General features: G+C 39.4%; 1 protein-coding gene across 1 annotated transcript in view; it reads right to left on the bottom strand.

The window, feature by feature from the left end:
* Positions 1–15,730, bottom strand: part of slco1c1 (solute carrier organic anion transporter family, member 1C1) — a 28,669-nt gene extending 12,939 nt beyond the window's left edge. Inside the window, exons 1-7 of the mRNA XM_027025621.2 lie at positions 15,647–15,730; positions 12,657–12,726; positions 11,863–11,996; positions 6,374–6,515; positions 4,926–5,058; positions 894–1,015; positions 488–634 (exon numbers count right to left, since the gene is read on the bottom strand). Coding sequence (XP_026881422.1) covers positions 488–634; positions 894–1,015; positions 4,926–5,058; positions 6,374–6,515; positions 11,863–11,982 — 664 coding nt within the window. The 5' untranslated portion in view covers positions 11,983–11,996; positions 12,657–12,726; positions 15,647–15,730. The remainder of the gene's footprint in view (positions 1–487; positions 635–893; positions 1,016–4,925; positions 5,059–6,373; positions 6,516–11,862; positions 11,997–12,656; positions 12,727–15,646) is intronic.
* Positions 15,731–16,021: the final 291 nt, after the last annotated feature.

Genomic DNA, 16,021 nt, shown 5'->3' with positions numbered 1-16,021 from the left:
GAGGAACGCTGGCTAGGTCACTGGTTATTGCTGTTGCCTACTGATTTTTACTATTCAAACAAGGCTGCTAATGGAAGGTTTCACAGTCACAAAAACAATCATAACAGCAATAACCACAACAGCAGCAACAATTACAACAACAACCTAAAATCTCATTACAGCATTGGATTACACCAGACACTATTTAAATTGATTCTGAATAGCTTCATTTCATAATAAAGCCTGCTTAGAGTCCAATAAAGCCTACTTAGAGTCCAGTATCAACAAGTTAATTCCTTGACTAACATAACCCAAACATTAAACAGCTGATGGTCCAAACATTAAACAACAGTTGTTTTAATTTCTATCATAATATTTTAATCTGCAGCAATCTGCTCCAATTTTATATTAATAGGAATGCCAAATAAATTTTGTTCATAAGAATTTCTGTAAATATTTTTGTAAGGAATCACTACAAAGCAAGACAGGAAATGTGAACTTTTAATACCGATGTAGATGGCTGCGTTGTCCTCTGGGGCATGATCATCTATGTAAGAAATCCCCAAAGGCTGTACTGGGGTCTCACCAATTCCACGCAAGATGTTTCCCAGTAAAACATAGATCCACATGGACAACCGGGACTCATTCTCACAGCCTGATGTAACAGTGGGGTGAAAATACAGTCAAATATGTAATACAATATCCCAAAAGAAATATTAATATTTCTAAGAATATAAATCAGGGCACACAATTTTAGAAAAAAATGATATGATTCAATCTATAAATGGACTGAAAATGAAAAGAAAATATATGTGTAATAAATGTGTATATATTTGCTTGGTGATATGGATAAATAAAACACAGTTCTTATTTATCTATGTCATCTTACTGAGAGTAAACTGAGTGAAGTTTACCTGTATCTGACACTGTAGAGGTATGGTCACCCACAGACAACATCCACGATGAAATTGTCATACATGGAAGGAGGTTATTTGTGGAGTTCACTGATGATCTAACTGATGATTCAAATTTATATCTGATAATTCAAAACATCAGTACAAGTGTTTAGTGCAAGGACAGAAATACATACAATACATTCAGACTTTAAAGTCCTTAAAGACTCAAGAGTTTCTAAAGATTTTAAAATAGCATATCCAGTGTTATAGCCAATGATGAAGTGGGCTGGAAACTCCTACGGCATTGCCACTTATATAAAACAATCACACAAATAAATAAACAAAGAAATGAATAAAAACTACTGAATGTAGAGGAATATTGGCTAGGTCACTGGTTACTGTTGTTGCCCACTGATTACCACTGTTCAAACAAGGCTGCTAATGTAAGGTTTCACAGCCACAAAAAAAATAAAAAATAAAAAATTAAAAACCAATCATAACAGCACCAACCACAACAGCAGTAACAAACAGAACAGAAAGGACATTGCATATGATGTGCAGTGCTGAGAGAAGGCTATTGCCTATAATCAATCATGCTCAATAAACTGTTCAATTTTACCCATTGCTGTGATTTTATGCAATTAGTCTATGCACTGTTCGGTAGCAAGCACACAGAAAAGAAGGATGGTGACCTTCAACAGTACATAGACTACAGGCAGCTTAATGATTGTTTAGTGAAATTTCAGTATCCACTTGCATTAGTTCCTGTGGTGTTAGAACGAGTCAAAGCACTTCGCTACACAGTGCTGGGGAAAACTGGAGCTCTGGCTTTCCCTGGCAAAGAAGGCTCGTCAGCGTCTTTACCACCTCAGACGCCTAAGGGACTTCAGACTGCCCTCCAAGGTACTGCGGAACTTCTACACCTGCACTATCGAGAGCATCCTCACGGGGAACATCACAGTCTGGTTTGGAAATAGCACCAAGCAGGACAGACAAGCACTCCAAAGGGTAGTGCGTTCAGCAGAGCGCATCACTCACTCGGAACTTCCTGACCTGCAGACCACCTACTACAAGCGGTGCCAAACCAAGGCCAGGAAAATTGTGAAGGACCCCACCCATCCCAACAATAGACTGTTCTCTCTGTTGAGGTCAGGGAGGCGCTTCCGCTCCCTGAAGGCCAAGACAGAGAGGCTGAAGAGGAGCTTCTTCCCACAGGCCATTCGGGCCCTGAATCAGGGAAACTGATAAACTGTGGGGACCACCACCACCACCACGTAACATGACTGTTACGTAACATGACTGTATATCTGTATATCTGTATATCTGTACCACCACGTAACATGACTGTATATCTGTACATGTGTATATATAGATTTAGATTTATACTCAATTAACCTGTTACAACAACTGTAGATATGGTACTATACAATGGATCTGTACATTCTGTAGATTGTGTACATATATACTCAACCATATACATTGTACATTGTGTATATAATCATAATATACATATATTGTACATACATTGTTAATATATTTTTGTACATACATAGAATATATATTTATCTGTATATATATATTTTTTTTCTCTATGCACCCCTGGTTCTCTTCCTCAGTTTGGACAGAGCACTCTCCACCATTTCACTGCGTGTTGTACTGTGTATGACTATGTATGTGACAAATAAACCAAACTTGAAACTTGAAACACAACTTGTGGTCACTTTAAGCACCTAATTTTGCTTTTTGGCATTTCCATGGGATCTTCAGATTTTCAAGCATTTATTAATGAGGTCTTCAGAGATTAGACCAGACAACTACTATTGCCCATGAAAGCTAAATGGCCAGTTTATCACAGATCTCCTTTGGACCTAAATTGGTATTCAGAATTGCAGCAATTCGTTATGGCATAACGAGTCCACTAGGTGTTAATTGTTCTGCAGGAATTGTGGCCCTTGCGGACAGGGTAGCTTCTTACAGTTGCAGCAAATCAGGTAGAAGTACGGACATGCTCTGAACAGCCTATTCTACCTTGTCCCAGAGATGCTTTGTAGGATTAAGAGGTGGGGACTGTGAAGGTCAGGGAAGCAAGGAAATCTTGCTGTTATGTTCTTGGATCCAATCCATGACTACATGACCCTTGTGGCATTGTGCACTGTCCTGCTAAAAGTGTCCTTCGGCCAAAGGGTAAACAGCTGCTATGAAGCACACCCCTGCAACTCAAACAAAATGCAGCTGCACAGCTTGTTTTCAACATGTTCTCCCATGTCACCCCCCTGCTGTGTTCTCTCCACTGGCTCCATGTGGTGGATTTAAATTGATCAGATAAATGCTCATTTAAATCACTCACCTATAAGCTTCCACACACCTATAAGCACTAAACAGATCCTGTTCTGAACTCTGGTGCTTTCAAACCTCTAGTAAGGCTCGACTTGAATCACCATCCCTCAAGACTCAAAGATGACACATCAAGGCTATGACTATCAGGGGATCACAGCCTCATTTACGGATATCATCTCCAGACAAATGGGCAGGTGGAACAGGTTAACCAGGAACTGGAACCAGGAACCAGGATTTTTATGGCGCTATTGTATGGAACAGCATACATACCCAGTCCGGTTAATTCCCTGGGCCAAATATATCCAGAACACGCTTTGTCACTATTCCACAGGTCTCACCTCTTAACAAGTAACCAGTAAATGGTTAACAGAAGTGAACAGAGGTGCTTCTATTAGGCCCAGAGACAACTAGATCAGTTAAAACCACCATTTCACTGCGTGTTGTACTGTGTATGACTATGTATGTGACAAATAAACCAAACTTGAAACTTGAAACTTAAAGATCTTGGCGTGATCATGGAACCCAGCCTCTTGTTCAAAGATCATGTAAATAACTAAACCCCAGGAACATTGCAAAGATAAGGAACATACTCTCTTCACATGATGCAGAAAAGCAAGTCCATGCATCACTTCAAGATTGGACTACTGTAATGCCATATTATCTGGCTATACCCCTACGTGCCTAAACAAGCTCTAGCTAGTTCAAAATGCAGCAGCCAGAGTTCTTACTAGAACTAGAAAATTTGATCACATTACGCCCATCTTAGCTACTTTTCATTGGCTCCTAGTAAAATTTCGTATTGATTATAAAATACCCCCACAATACCTTAAAGAACTCCTAGTGCATTATGACCCACCATGTCTCTCTCAGTCAGGCATTTTATTAATTACTTCCCATGTTAAGTAAAGGTGTTGATCTGGGGGTCCAATCAGCTTGAGTTATGGTAAGCTGGAATGTTATGATGCTGTCACTTCACCTCGTCACTCAAGTTTGTTGACTGCGAGCAGCGGTGTGCTATGTTCCAGGTAGCATTCATGCCTGTGTTTCCTTCTGGCTCTTTCCTTTTAGCTGTGCTGTCATAGCTAGATCTTCTGGAGTCCATCTTTGCACATTATAGTTCCCCAATTTACACACCCTTGTACCTGGGCACGCCTAATAATCTGTTCTCTCTTTCTGCCACCTTACCCCTACTCTTGATATCATAATGTTACTGAGCCTCAACCCGTCTCAGCTGCCACGGCTCCTCCCACCCTCCCCTGATGTCCCCTGCTGTAGCCCACCACACCTCCACCCCAGCCAACTACTTCTCTGTTGCTTTAACTCCTCACACTTCCTCATTCAGCACTGCCTTCTGATCACCGACCACACCCCTGCCACCTCTTCCCTAGTTACACATTTACCTTCCTGAATAAAACTGCCCCTTGCCTAACTGCAAATCCATCTCTTGTGTCTGAATGTTTGTGTTTGTTTGTGTACTGTGTGCTCTGATTTGTTTTTCTGGTTAATGACTTCTCTATTGGACTGCTCCATTGATTGATTGAAGATTTCCCAACTGCATGCCTGTCTTCGATTTAAATCTTCCTGTCCCAGAAAATTAATTAAAGATCATTTGCAATTGTATCCTGTCTGGTCATTTTTGACAATTACCATACTATGCAATGTATCCATACTTTCTTTTGGATCAACAAATTATTGCTAAAGCTTCCAACTTACCGGTCAATAATAAAATGAGGGAGGGCAATTAAGAATGTTCCTAGTGACATCAGCAGACAGCCAATGGCAATGATCTTTGGTCGATGAAGCTTGGCTCCGAAGTAACTCACAAAGGCGATAACCAACAAGTTACCTAACAGTAAAATCAGAGAGAGAAAGATACATTGTCCATAATGTGTAGAGAAACTACTAAAAACCACTACAGGCATCACTGTCTGACCATGTAAATGTAAATAAACAAACAAATAAGAAAAAATAAGATGGGCATCATAGACTAGTAAACAAGGATATACACTTAAATTTACAGTAGCTACATTAAGTAGAACCCGAGTACAAACATAAAGAGATCTTACTTTACTCCAACTATTCCTTTTCTGTTTACTTGTTCTCTAACATGTACATGATAGTTCTGTAAATAATTAATTGAAAGGACAGGGCTCCTTAAAGTCTTAATTGTGATGGTTTTGAGCAGATTCACTGATGGACACCCTGCATCTCTTACTTGACAAGTGCTACTTGTGACAATAACTACTTTGTGACTAGCAGTAATACATAATAAATAACATTATTTGTGAACTGCTGTTAATTATTTTGCTTGTTTGTTTTCTAATATTTTGCTCCTTGGAAATGGCAGTACATTAACATTTTTATGTAATACTACCTGGCCTATGCACAAAAAAAAAAAAAAAAAAAAAAAAAAAAAAAATCACATTAAATTAACAAAACCATAACACTTACTCTCACCAAGATTAAATGTTTGGGCTTTGGAACAAGATCAAAATAATTGTGAAACCTCAAATAACTTTTGCATAATGTACTAAAACCTTAGAGAATATGCCAACCTTAGAGAGAGTCATCAGTTCTGCCCACCAGAGTGGCTAATACATGATTCATGCGAGACTGCTTAACCATTCTGGCTCCAGCTCCATCTCTACTCTCTACGCTGTTCCTAAGTAACACTGGTTGCCAGTTGCCATGTGAGTGATGACTACAGCAGTGTGCAGAGCTTCAAACCTATGCTTTGGAACTCTAGAGGTGCCTGAGATTATTGTAGAGAGTCTTATCCTACCAGTGAGAGAAAACCAGGAATTCACCCTACAAAAAAGGCCACCTCACCCAGCCCAGCTCTGTTAGATATTACTCCAAGGGAACTTAGCAGGGAGTTTTGTGAACTGACACAAAACACATGTGGTAATTAAAACAACACTTGTTTCTTAAATATATTTGCAGTTTTCTTCTTGTATTCCCCTACCACACCTCCCCATTGCACTGTTGATGACTAACAAGCATTACAGCACACCTGCTAAGATGATTCTACAATGCTAATGTTGCACAAGGAGCACTGCTGGCTCTATGAAAGGTTGCTATTTCTCTGTAGCTTGAACACAGCTGAGACACACGAGAATTATTTGGAGCAGTCTGCTGACGTATAGTGAGCCGATGCTTACCTATTTCAAAGCTCCCATCAATGACGCCTATTAAGTAACTGGGGATGTCAAAGCGTCTCTCCAGCTGAGTTATTGTGCTTTTCATATAGCTCCCAGATAAAGCCTTCGCAAAGTAGGCAAAGGACAAGGCTACAACGAACATCTGGAATGGGAGAGATGAAGAAAGAAGAGACGGGTACCATTTTAATCACATTCATATGCTGTGGCAGCTCTGTTGCTATACCTCATTAAGCAGTTTTTGAACGTAGAAGTACTGCTTCCTTAATTTACATTTAAAATCACAAGGGACAGGAGAACCAGGAAGAGAAATGGGAGTGAGAAACAGGGGAACGAATGAGCAATGAAGAGACATGGTGGGGGGAAGGCAGTATTTCTCAAGATGCACTGCATTATAAGTAGGGGACAAAAGAGGATTAGGAGAGCTGATGTCACACTTCTGAGTGATACTGCCCCATCCAGCCAAAGTGCCACAGGCTTGGAGAAGAAAAACATACAGTCACTGGGTCTGTTAGACATGATAGTGGCACATTTAATGATCCAAATAATGACTGTTGCTTCTCTTAAAAGGTCTGATACCCACAAGCAGAGTAAATTCACAAATACAGATGAATACTCTGAATTAGTGGGAAGGAAGAAGAGCAGAATGTCTATGTAAAGGATTTTAAATCACTCAGTCAAAGACATATTGCATCCTATGCTGCATATGCTAAATTGAGGAAGGGTTAGAAAACAAATTAAATCATGAAATAGATCAGGGTGCTCTTTCCCCCTTACAGGCATCTTAAACACCCTTTCTACTTTGTGCCACTTGCAATTCTGTAGACTTATATGTAGGATAAATTATTTTAATATTTCTTTGCCAAGAATTTGTATGTACTTTCTGTATTTCAAAAAAAATGTCGTCAAATCTGGAGCTTCCAGCCTGCTTCTAGTGGACTACATTCCCCATAATCCTCCAGTTCATTCCCAGTCCCATTTATTATGTTTACCTGCATCTAGGTTTCCCTAATGTCTTTGTCTATTTATACCTGCTTGTTCTGTTCCATCTTTGCTGAGGGTCCTGCGTAGTATCTTAGCTGTACCCAGGATTGCACAGAGATCTCAGATATTGTTCCTGAGATTAGCTAGAGCCACTCTCCCAATTTGGGGGTCACAGCCCCTAGTGCGCCAATTACCATGGGAACCACTGTTGCCTTTACCCTTCACATGTTTTCTAGGTCTTCATTCAGCACTTGGTATTTTCCAAGCTTTTAATGTTCCTTGTTCCTGAAGTTGCGGTCACTTGGAATTGCTACATCACTCTGGCCCTCTTCTCCTCTTTCACCAACACTACTATGTCCAATTGGTTAGGCATTACCATTTTGTCAGTCTGTATCTGGAAGTCCCACAGGATCTTAGCTTGATCATTCTCCACCACCTTTGGGGTGTGATTGTATTTTTTATCTGCTTGGTAATGTAGGCTCCAGGTTTCTAAAATACTACCTGCTTGTTTTAGTCAGTTTCTGTCCTGTCTTCTGTAAATTACTCATTGCTCAGTACAGCCGCAGTTTCGGGTTAGCCTTTGGTTTGAATTGTAGAGATGGGACCAGCACTGATAAATGAAGAGTGTAGCATTTGTAGCAGAGAAGAAGGACCCACAAGCTATTCATGCTGCTTAAGTGGACAACACAAGTTGGCTGTGCGCTAGGACACAGCAGTTACTCCAGACACAAAAGGTACTGTTTATTGTTGCCTGCAACCCAACCTACTTTACATTTACATTTGTGGCATTTAGCTGACACTTTTATCCAAAGCAATTTACAATTATGTCTGAATACAACTTGAGCAATTGAGGGTTAAGGGCCTTAAACTGGCAATGTCCAGAATATAAATTTATTTAATTTATTAGTTGCTTAATCCTCTATATAATCCAGACACAGAGCTCAAAAAAAAAAAATCTGCGCTCATGTCTACACACACCAGACCCTGCTACAGTTCAGAGACCAGCAACTGACCAACTTGGAAGATGACCTTCTGGAGATATTATGCAATCACAGCATTGCTACAAGGATGAAGCCCCCCAGTCCTGATGCCAATGGTCAGGGGAGGAGATGTCACAAATGATGCTTGAGAAAACAGATGCATGATAAGAGGGCAGTTGTCCATGCTAGGATAAATGCTAAACCTAGTTCACCAGCTCCATCATCCATCCATCTGTAATGTCTGTGTCAGGGTTAGTCTCTCCCAGCTTCTATGTTCCATGTTTTCCCCGTCTTGTGTATTTCCATTCCATGCTGTAGTTTCGTTTTCTCCACCCCTCATTTGATTGCTCACACCTGTCCCTCATTTCTACCTTGTTAACTTCATGTATTTAAACCATGTCTGATTCCTTGTGTTTTTGCTGTTCATTGCATTTATGTGTTTGGTGAATGTTTTTGAAAGCCCATATATGCATGTATTTAAGTTTGTACTCCGTGCCTTTGTGTTTATGCTAGCCTTCGTGCTTCCTAGCCTTTGTTATAGCATGCTTCACCTGTTTGCCTTCGTGTGTTTTGTTTGTTTGATCATGTATCCCTGTAATCTCCGTATTGGTCCTTAATAAATCTCGCTCTTCTCCGCACATGCGTCCACCTCCTTACCGCTCACCATTACAGACTGCTCCTTGGACATCAAGCTAGACTTCATCTAACTACCCAACATAAGTTTATAGACTGCTGCATTTTAGTTTTAACAGAAAGACACCCTGGAATTGAGTATGTCTAGCTGCTTAATGAGAGGTTATTGAGTTGGTTTTGGAAACAAAAATTAGAGTCTTTGTCTCCGTCGAAGTTCTGTGAGAGGTTTGCCCCCCATTTCAGTCAGTTTTTGCAGTTTGCACCTTGGACCAGACTACTGAGGGGATCAAGTTTGTCAGTTATATCACTGAGGAACCGAGGCAGGCCTGCCTAGGTCATGCATATTCAATTACAAGTTTGGGGGAAAATTATTTAGGAGATATAGGAATGCAGGAATACACAGGATCTACCACAAATCAATTATATAGAAAAATAAATAAATAAAGGAATAATAAAATAAAGAAAATCATATATTCCCATCCATTTCTGCCTCCTGGTCTTAGAATGAGAGTAGAGCAATTAGATAATCAGTTTAATTATTTTCCTAATTTCTAAATGTTACAAACTACTAACTTTCTGATTGGTTCAAATAGGATTTTTGGTAAACACAACAAGGAATTAGTAACAATTTGTTTACAATATGCATGAGGTAAGCAACATACAGATGAGGTAATCTGGGTGAATAATATAAATTAATAAGGAACAAGTAATGGACAGAATAATACAACGACAGACGCTTCTAAAATTACAGGAGCAAACATCACAATTTGGACATTACATTAAAATAACCACACATTACTGGTTGATTATCATTTGACATCATAGTAGATTAAATTGAATCTGTAAGAAAAGGTTACTTGCCCTGGTAGTAACTACTTAAACAAGGAAGGGTGTCTGCTACTAAACATTCACTGTATTTTTGCACACTTGCTGCTGCCAGTGGCTTGGATGATAATGCCTTAGCTACAGCATACTGCCAAAGCCTTCATGACATGCTAAACGCTGAGGTGGCATACAAGGACAATTCACTTCCGCTAAATGATCTCAGCTAATTATCTATCAATTTAGAAACCTGATTTGTTCCCGCAGATGAACCCCCAAATGATTCTCTCATGGTTTGCCATCTATACAGACAGAGTAATCGAAATCAATGCATCCATCATTCACAGTGGGTGTGTTTCACACTGAATCCCTTCCTTTTGTTATTAATTTTCCTCAACACCTAATTGTGCTAGGGTTCCCTTGATTAGCTGAACATGATCTTGTGCTCTCCTGGGCCAATGTAAAGCTCAAAAAATGGAGTTCCTAGTGTCATTCCAATTATCTAGTGATGACCAGTTTAACCAGGAGCATCGAGAGCTCCAATACACCTACACCTGTTGAGGTTCCTGAGGAAGTTCTCTGATTTTAGCATGTTTTAGTAAATCCCAAGCCTTCTGATCGTCCATGGGACTGTGCGATAGATCTAGTGCCTGGTACATCCCCCCCCACCAAGAGTCAGGATTATTCACTTACTATCACCAAATCTGTTGCCATGGATGAGTACATCCAGGAAGCCATAAAACCGCAAGTCGCACTGGTAAAGATAAATTACACATATTTGGTGCAGACATTGTGGTGTAGACATGCATGGTTCATCAGTCAAATGACAATATTCTTATTAAACAAGGAATTCTGTAGACATAAATGTTTTTTTGCTCTATATTTTAAGATTATATGTAAAAAGGTGTAGGATACTATCTGTGAAGAGTTCTATTATCCATTCAGAGTTAGGTAAAGCAGAACTGATATAAATATTATATATTAGGAATAGGTCACATTTTTTTCATACTGTAGGATATAATTTGATAATCACAATATGATAATCAATAAACGACTTAATGACTTGAGTGATTATTTTATAGAGAGTGATCAGGTGGCATCATTGGCTAACTGCACTCTGATAAATCCTACCTACCTAAGGCAGGGTTAACTACCTGCACATTGATAGGTCCCACCTACCTAAAGAAGGGTTAGCTACTTGCAGACTGGTAGATTCTACCTAACTAGGGCAGGGTGAGCTGTCTACATAGCATAGAAAGACAAAAAACACAGTTTCCGAAAAGTCCCCCCCCCCCCCCCCAAAAAAAAAAAAGAATTCCCCCTTTACAGGTACCATTTACAGGTAACCTAAATGATTAAGTTCCTAACATCTAACAAACATTTTGTCCAGAATAAAATCTGACAAAACCCCACCCCCGAGTTCTTGAAGTGGTATGTTTGTATCATCTGATATAGGTGTCCTTGAGTTGAAATAAAGCCTTTAAAACCATATGCATTGTCCACATTATCAATCCTGCTCTACTGTCTGTCAGTGTTCTCAACATGGAATGGGCGGGAGTCCCGTTACACTAACTAAGGCAGGGTTAGTGACCTGCACACTGACTAAGACCTGGTTGAGTTCACCATGAGGTCAATATCTCTGAAAAAATATTAATGAGGAGGAATAAGTACTGAAGTATGGGAGTATATTTCATGCAAAACCATGTTTTTTGAAGCTGGCATAAAATAGCAATGAGGCATAATATTGTGCCTGATTCATAATGTAAATGCATCTTATGAGCAGTTTCCACAAGTGAAAAGAGTCTGAGTGATCTCACATACAAGAAGCAGCTGAACATGACCGGTTTCCTGGTCAAATCTCTTGACAGCATACTATCATGAGCACATTCTGAAACCCCTTTCTGTTCTCCAGATGTTTTTCACCACGGGAAATATTTCACCACCAACATAAGCTAAATTTTGCTTTGATATGTCACAAGCAAATCTGTCCTTAGTTGACAGCAAAGCAAAATGTTAATTTGTAATTTCTCAGTGGAATCCAAAGAAATGCAGCCCAAAGGAAGATAGCCTTACCTTTAGGCTGGAGCAGCAGGAGTGGTGGCCTCTAACTGGTGTGGGACCTGGTGGTTCCATCCTGCTCAAAAAGGTCTTGTTTTCCTTAAATGAGGTTTCCCTAATGAAATTTCTTGCCATTGATGAATGTACCCCTGCAAAAAAAAGAAAAAAATAGACCTATGATATTTTAAATCTACCAAACACTGATTAGTCAACAACAGTGGTGATGTAACTATGGTGATGTCACTATTTTTATATTTTGGAGTTTAAAATATGCAAATTCAGCATCCAGAATGAATAGTTTATATAAAATCACAAAAAGATTTATTATTTCCAGTGTGTAATACATTTAAAAGTACCTATAAAAATACTAGACCTCTAGAAACAGAAAAGAGTTATATCCCAAGTTCTCCTTTCTGATCTATTCTGTCATTGTTGCTTCTCTGTGGTTTAGTGTCTGACCTATTCGGACATTCCTGTTGCCTCTCTGTGTATAAGTGTCTGATCTATTGTCATTGTTATTGCTCCTCTGTGTTTTAGTGTTGTAGTACATTTCATGTTGCTAAATTCCATGTTTCTTGTTCCAATTTAGTCTTTGTGCTACCCTTCTGTGGTTTTTTTGTTTTGTTGTATTATATGTTTCACTTGGTTTGACTGATTTAGTTTAGTGTTGATGGTCTCAGGTTTTGTTTCATTCCTGGCTGCATGACCACAGATTGTGTTATGGCTCATAACTTTGAATATGTCATAATAAATGTCTGTCATCTCTGCAAATGCATCCTGCCTCAAACCGCTTAATGTTACAGAATTACCTTAAAAAGGTCTTGTTTTCCTTAAATGAAGTTTCCCTAATTAAATTTGTCTCCAATGATGAATGTACCCCTGCAAAAAAAAAAAGACCCATGATATTTTATATCTACCACACACTGATTACTGTCAACAACAGTGGTGATGTAACTATAGTGATGTCACCATTTTTGGATTTTGGAGTTTAAAATAATTTGGCCTTCAGAATGAATAGTTTATATAAAATAAATATATTATTTCCAGTATGCAATACATTTAAAAGTAGCTCTAAAAATATTAGACCTCTGGAATACAGTCTGAGGAGACTTTGGTCATGATCTTTGGGAACAAGGTAATATATACCAAAATAAATGTAACACTGCACTGCATATAAAAGAGAAATCATTTTAAAGAATATATACAGGAAAATGTTGGTTTAATGCTTCAGAAAATAAAATATTTTTATGAGTAATATTTTTATTTTCTTATAATCTTGGCAATATAAAACATACGTAATGAAATTAATGTTTGATGTTTGTTATTGTCTTTACAATGTCATTTAGAACCCAGACATATGGCAAATTAGAGCCTCGCCCCCCACGATTGAGCTTATAAGCACAATTTATAAAATTTTGCAATTTATAGAAATGTACTTACTTGCTACTGCCTTTCCTAGAAGCAAGTAATTAGTTTCAATTACAAAAATATCAATAGAATTGTCCTTTAGTGTTACAAACATTTCCTAATATATTTTTCCTAATATATCCCGTACATTATTGATTTGGTATGCTGCTCCAACCACACAATAAGACACTTGTTAACATAATCGAGCACTAGGAAAGAGAGGGCATTAGAAAATCCTCATGCTCTAGGGAGTTTTTCCTTGCCACTGTCACCCTTGGCTTGCTCACTGGGGGCTTGGACTTGGACATTTGTAAAGCTGCTTTGTGACATCTCTTGAAAAAAGTACTATATAAATAAATTAATTAAATATTTTTTTTTATTTTGACTTGTGATCACTTGGTCCTCTGTCTGATACAATGTGCTTTGGAGTCTGGTATCCCATAGTTCTGAAACACCTCCGAGAACATTATTTTTGCAGTCTCAAATACAATGGGAAGAGATGGGAGTCATACAAATCTCACAGTCTTAGATAAACGATCTACAATTGTAAGTATAGTAGTCTGTACTTCAAACACAGACTACTGTGAAATGAAATGTACCATTGTGTGAGACCAGGGTCTTCCAACTTGCATGAGAAATAAGCGATGGGATGGATCTTAGGAGACTTACTGCTTCTCTGGAAAAGAACAGCTCCAACTCCCACCTCTGAAGCATCAACTTCCACCACTTAGGGTTCCGCAGGATCTGGATATCTTAAAACCTGAGCTTCCTACCAAAGTGACTTACAATTATGACTATACAATTATGCCCCAAGTTGCTACTTGGCGGCAGTGGGGCTTTAACTGGCAATCTTCTGATTAGTAGTCGAGTACCTTAACCACTGAACTACCACTGCCATCTAATGAATCCCTTATTAATGATGAGGCATTTATGAGGCCATAAGGCATAACCAGATATTCAGTGTCCAGAATTTGTAATGAAAGCAGTTTTCCACTTGTCTCCCTCCCTTATTCTGACCAAGTTGTACGCCCTCCTTAAATCTTGTTTGGTAGTATTGGGCCCCTCTAATCTGCTCCAATGCAGAAGGAACTAGGCTATGGATATTTGATGTGATCTCATTTAGGCCTTGTTAATCGATGAAAGGGTGAAGACCTTCCTCCATCATGAAGCTTTATGATAAGGCCTCCATAATGTACTCCTCCATTGCTTGATTCTCAGCTAACAAGAGGGGGTGTGGGTGATAGCACAGTCATATGGGCGGTATGGAGGTAAGTTGGCAGCCTTCCTCTTGCTAAAATCCTCTGACAGATCTTGGTATTCCTCCAGTATAACAAAGCCTTCGATGGTTTCAGGGGTTTTGACTGATGTGGAGGCAACAACTACTTTAGGCAAAGTAAGGAAATTGTTCTTACAAAAGGCAGACCAAAAAGTGATGTCGGGTTCCTCCCAGGAACTCACCAGGTTGTGAGCTTGGAGACAAGTATGATGCAAAATCATGGAATAGTTTACCTTAGAGATGATAGGGACTGTACACTGAGTTATATTACCAGATCCATTGGGACTAACATCCAGAGAGTTCACTCTTAGCACTGGAGATATACCGATAGATTCTATATTCAAACTCCTTACAAGTTCCTCCAAAATAAAATTCCCAGCAGTTCCAGAGTCAATTAAAGCTTGAGCAATATCGAAAAGGTCCTTTAGGAGCAATTCAGTCTCCATCACCAATGCCTCAGATTGTGAATGAAGGTTGTCCCACTTACCGCCTTGGCATGTATACACAGCCCAAGACTGTATGGTTGTCAATTTTGCATTGGGTGGTGGAGAGGCATGTTGCTTGGGATGGCTCCCTCTTGCCTCATCCTCTCTCTCTTAATAGTAGATCCAAATGAATAGAAACCTTCATAACCAAGAGATTTGGACTCATCACAACAGACTAATTCTATAACTGGCTGACCACTGAGGCCATGTCTATACACAGTGGTCAAAGCTGCCTCATTCCAGCCACTACTCACAGCCTGTGTCTGGAATTCCAGGGCATATTCTGCAGCCACAAGAGAATCTTGCTGTAGGCTGAACAAAATTTCTCCACTAACCATGACCTCAAAAGGGTGATCAAACACAGCCTAAAACAGGTTTATGAAGACATAATCTTTTGTAATTTCTCTGCCTTCACTCCACACTGCATTGACCCACTCTAGTGCCCACAACAAGGAGATAATAAGGGAAATGCAGATGGACTCTGTACACAGAGGTTGATGTGCAAAATATAATTAACACTGTAGAAGGATTCCCTTACAACCAGTCAGACCTCTGTTATACTCATCAGGTTAGGTAAGACAAAAAGGAGAACTATGGGATGAAGGGATAGTGACAATGTTGGGGCTCTCACCTCGCTAGTAGTTAGCATCTCTATACGATGTGTCAGTTCCATTACTGATGGCACTAGCATGGCGAGTTGTTGCATTTGTCTCATGACAAATGCAACCGTATTGCCCAGAGACAAGACGCTGATGATGCTGTCTTAGTAGCTGGGCTTGCACAGCCAAGGCGTCTGGTGGCAGACTTGGACCTGCTGATTCCATAGATAAATCTTCTGTCAGGGTTTATGAACAGAGACTGAGTTGAATGCAGTAAAGCTTAACTAGTTTAATAGGGGAATTCCAAGAAGTAGTCATAAACAGGCAGAGGTAAATCCAATAGAGGAACAGGGCAAACAAATCCAAAAGGTAACAAGCAAGTGAGTAATCCAAAAACAGGCAAATAT

This window comes from Electrophorus electricus, chromosome 7 (assembly GCF_013358815.1).
Source record: "Electrophorus electricus isolate fEleEle1 chromosome 7, fEleEle1.pri, whole genome shotgun sequence".
NCBI lineage: Eukaryota > Metazoa > Chordata > Actinopteri > Gymnotiformes > Gymnotidae > Electrophorus > Electrophorus electricus.
The sequence above is the reverse complement of the archived record's forward strand: the minus strand, read 5'-3'. Positions and strand labels throughout refer to the sequence as shown.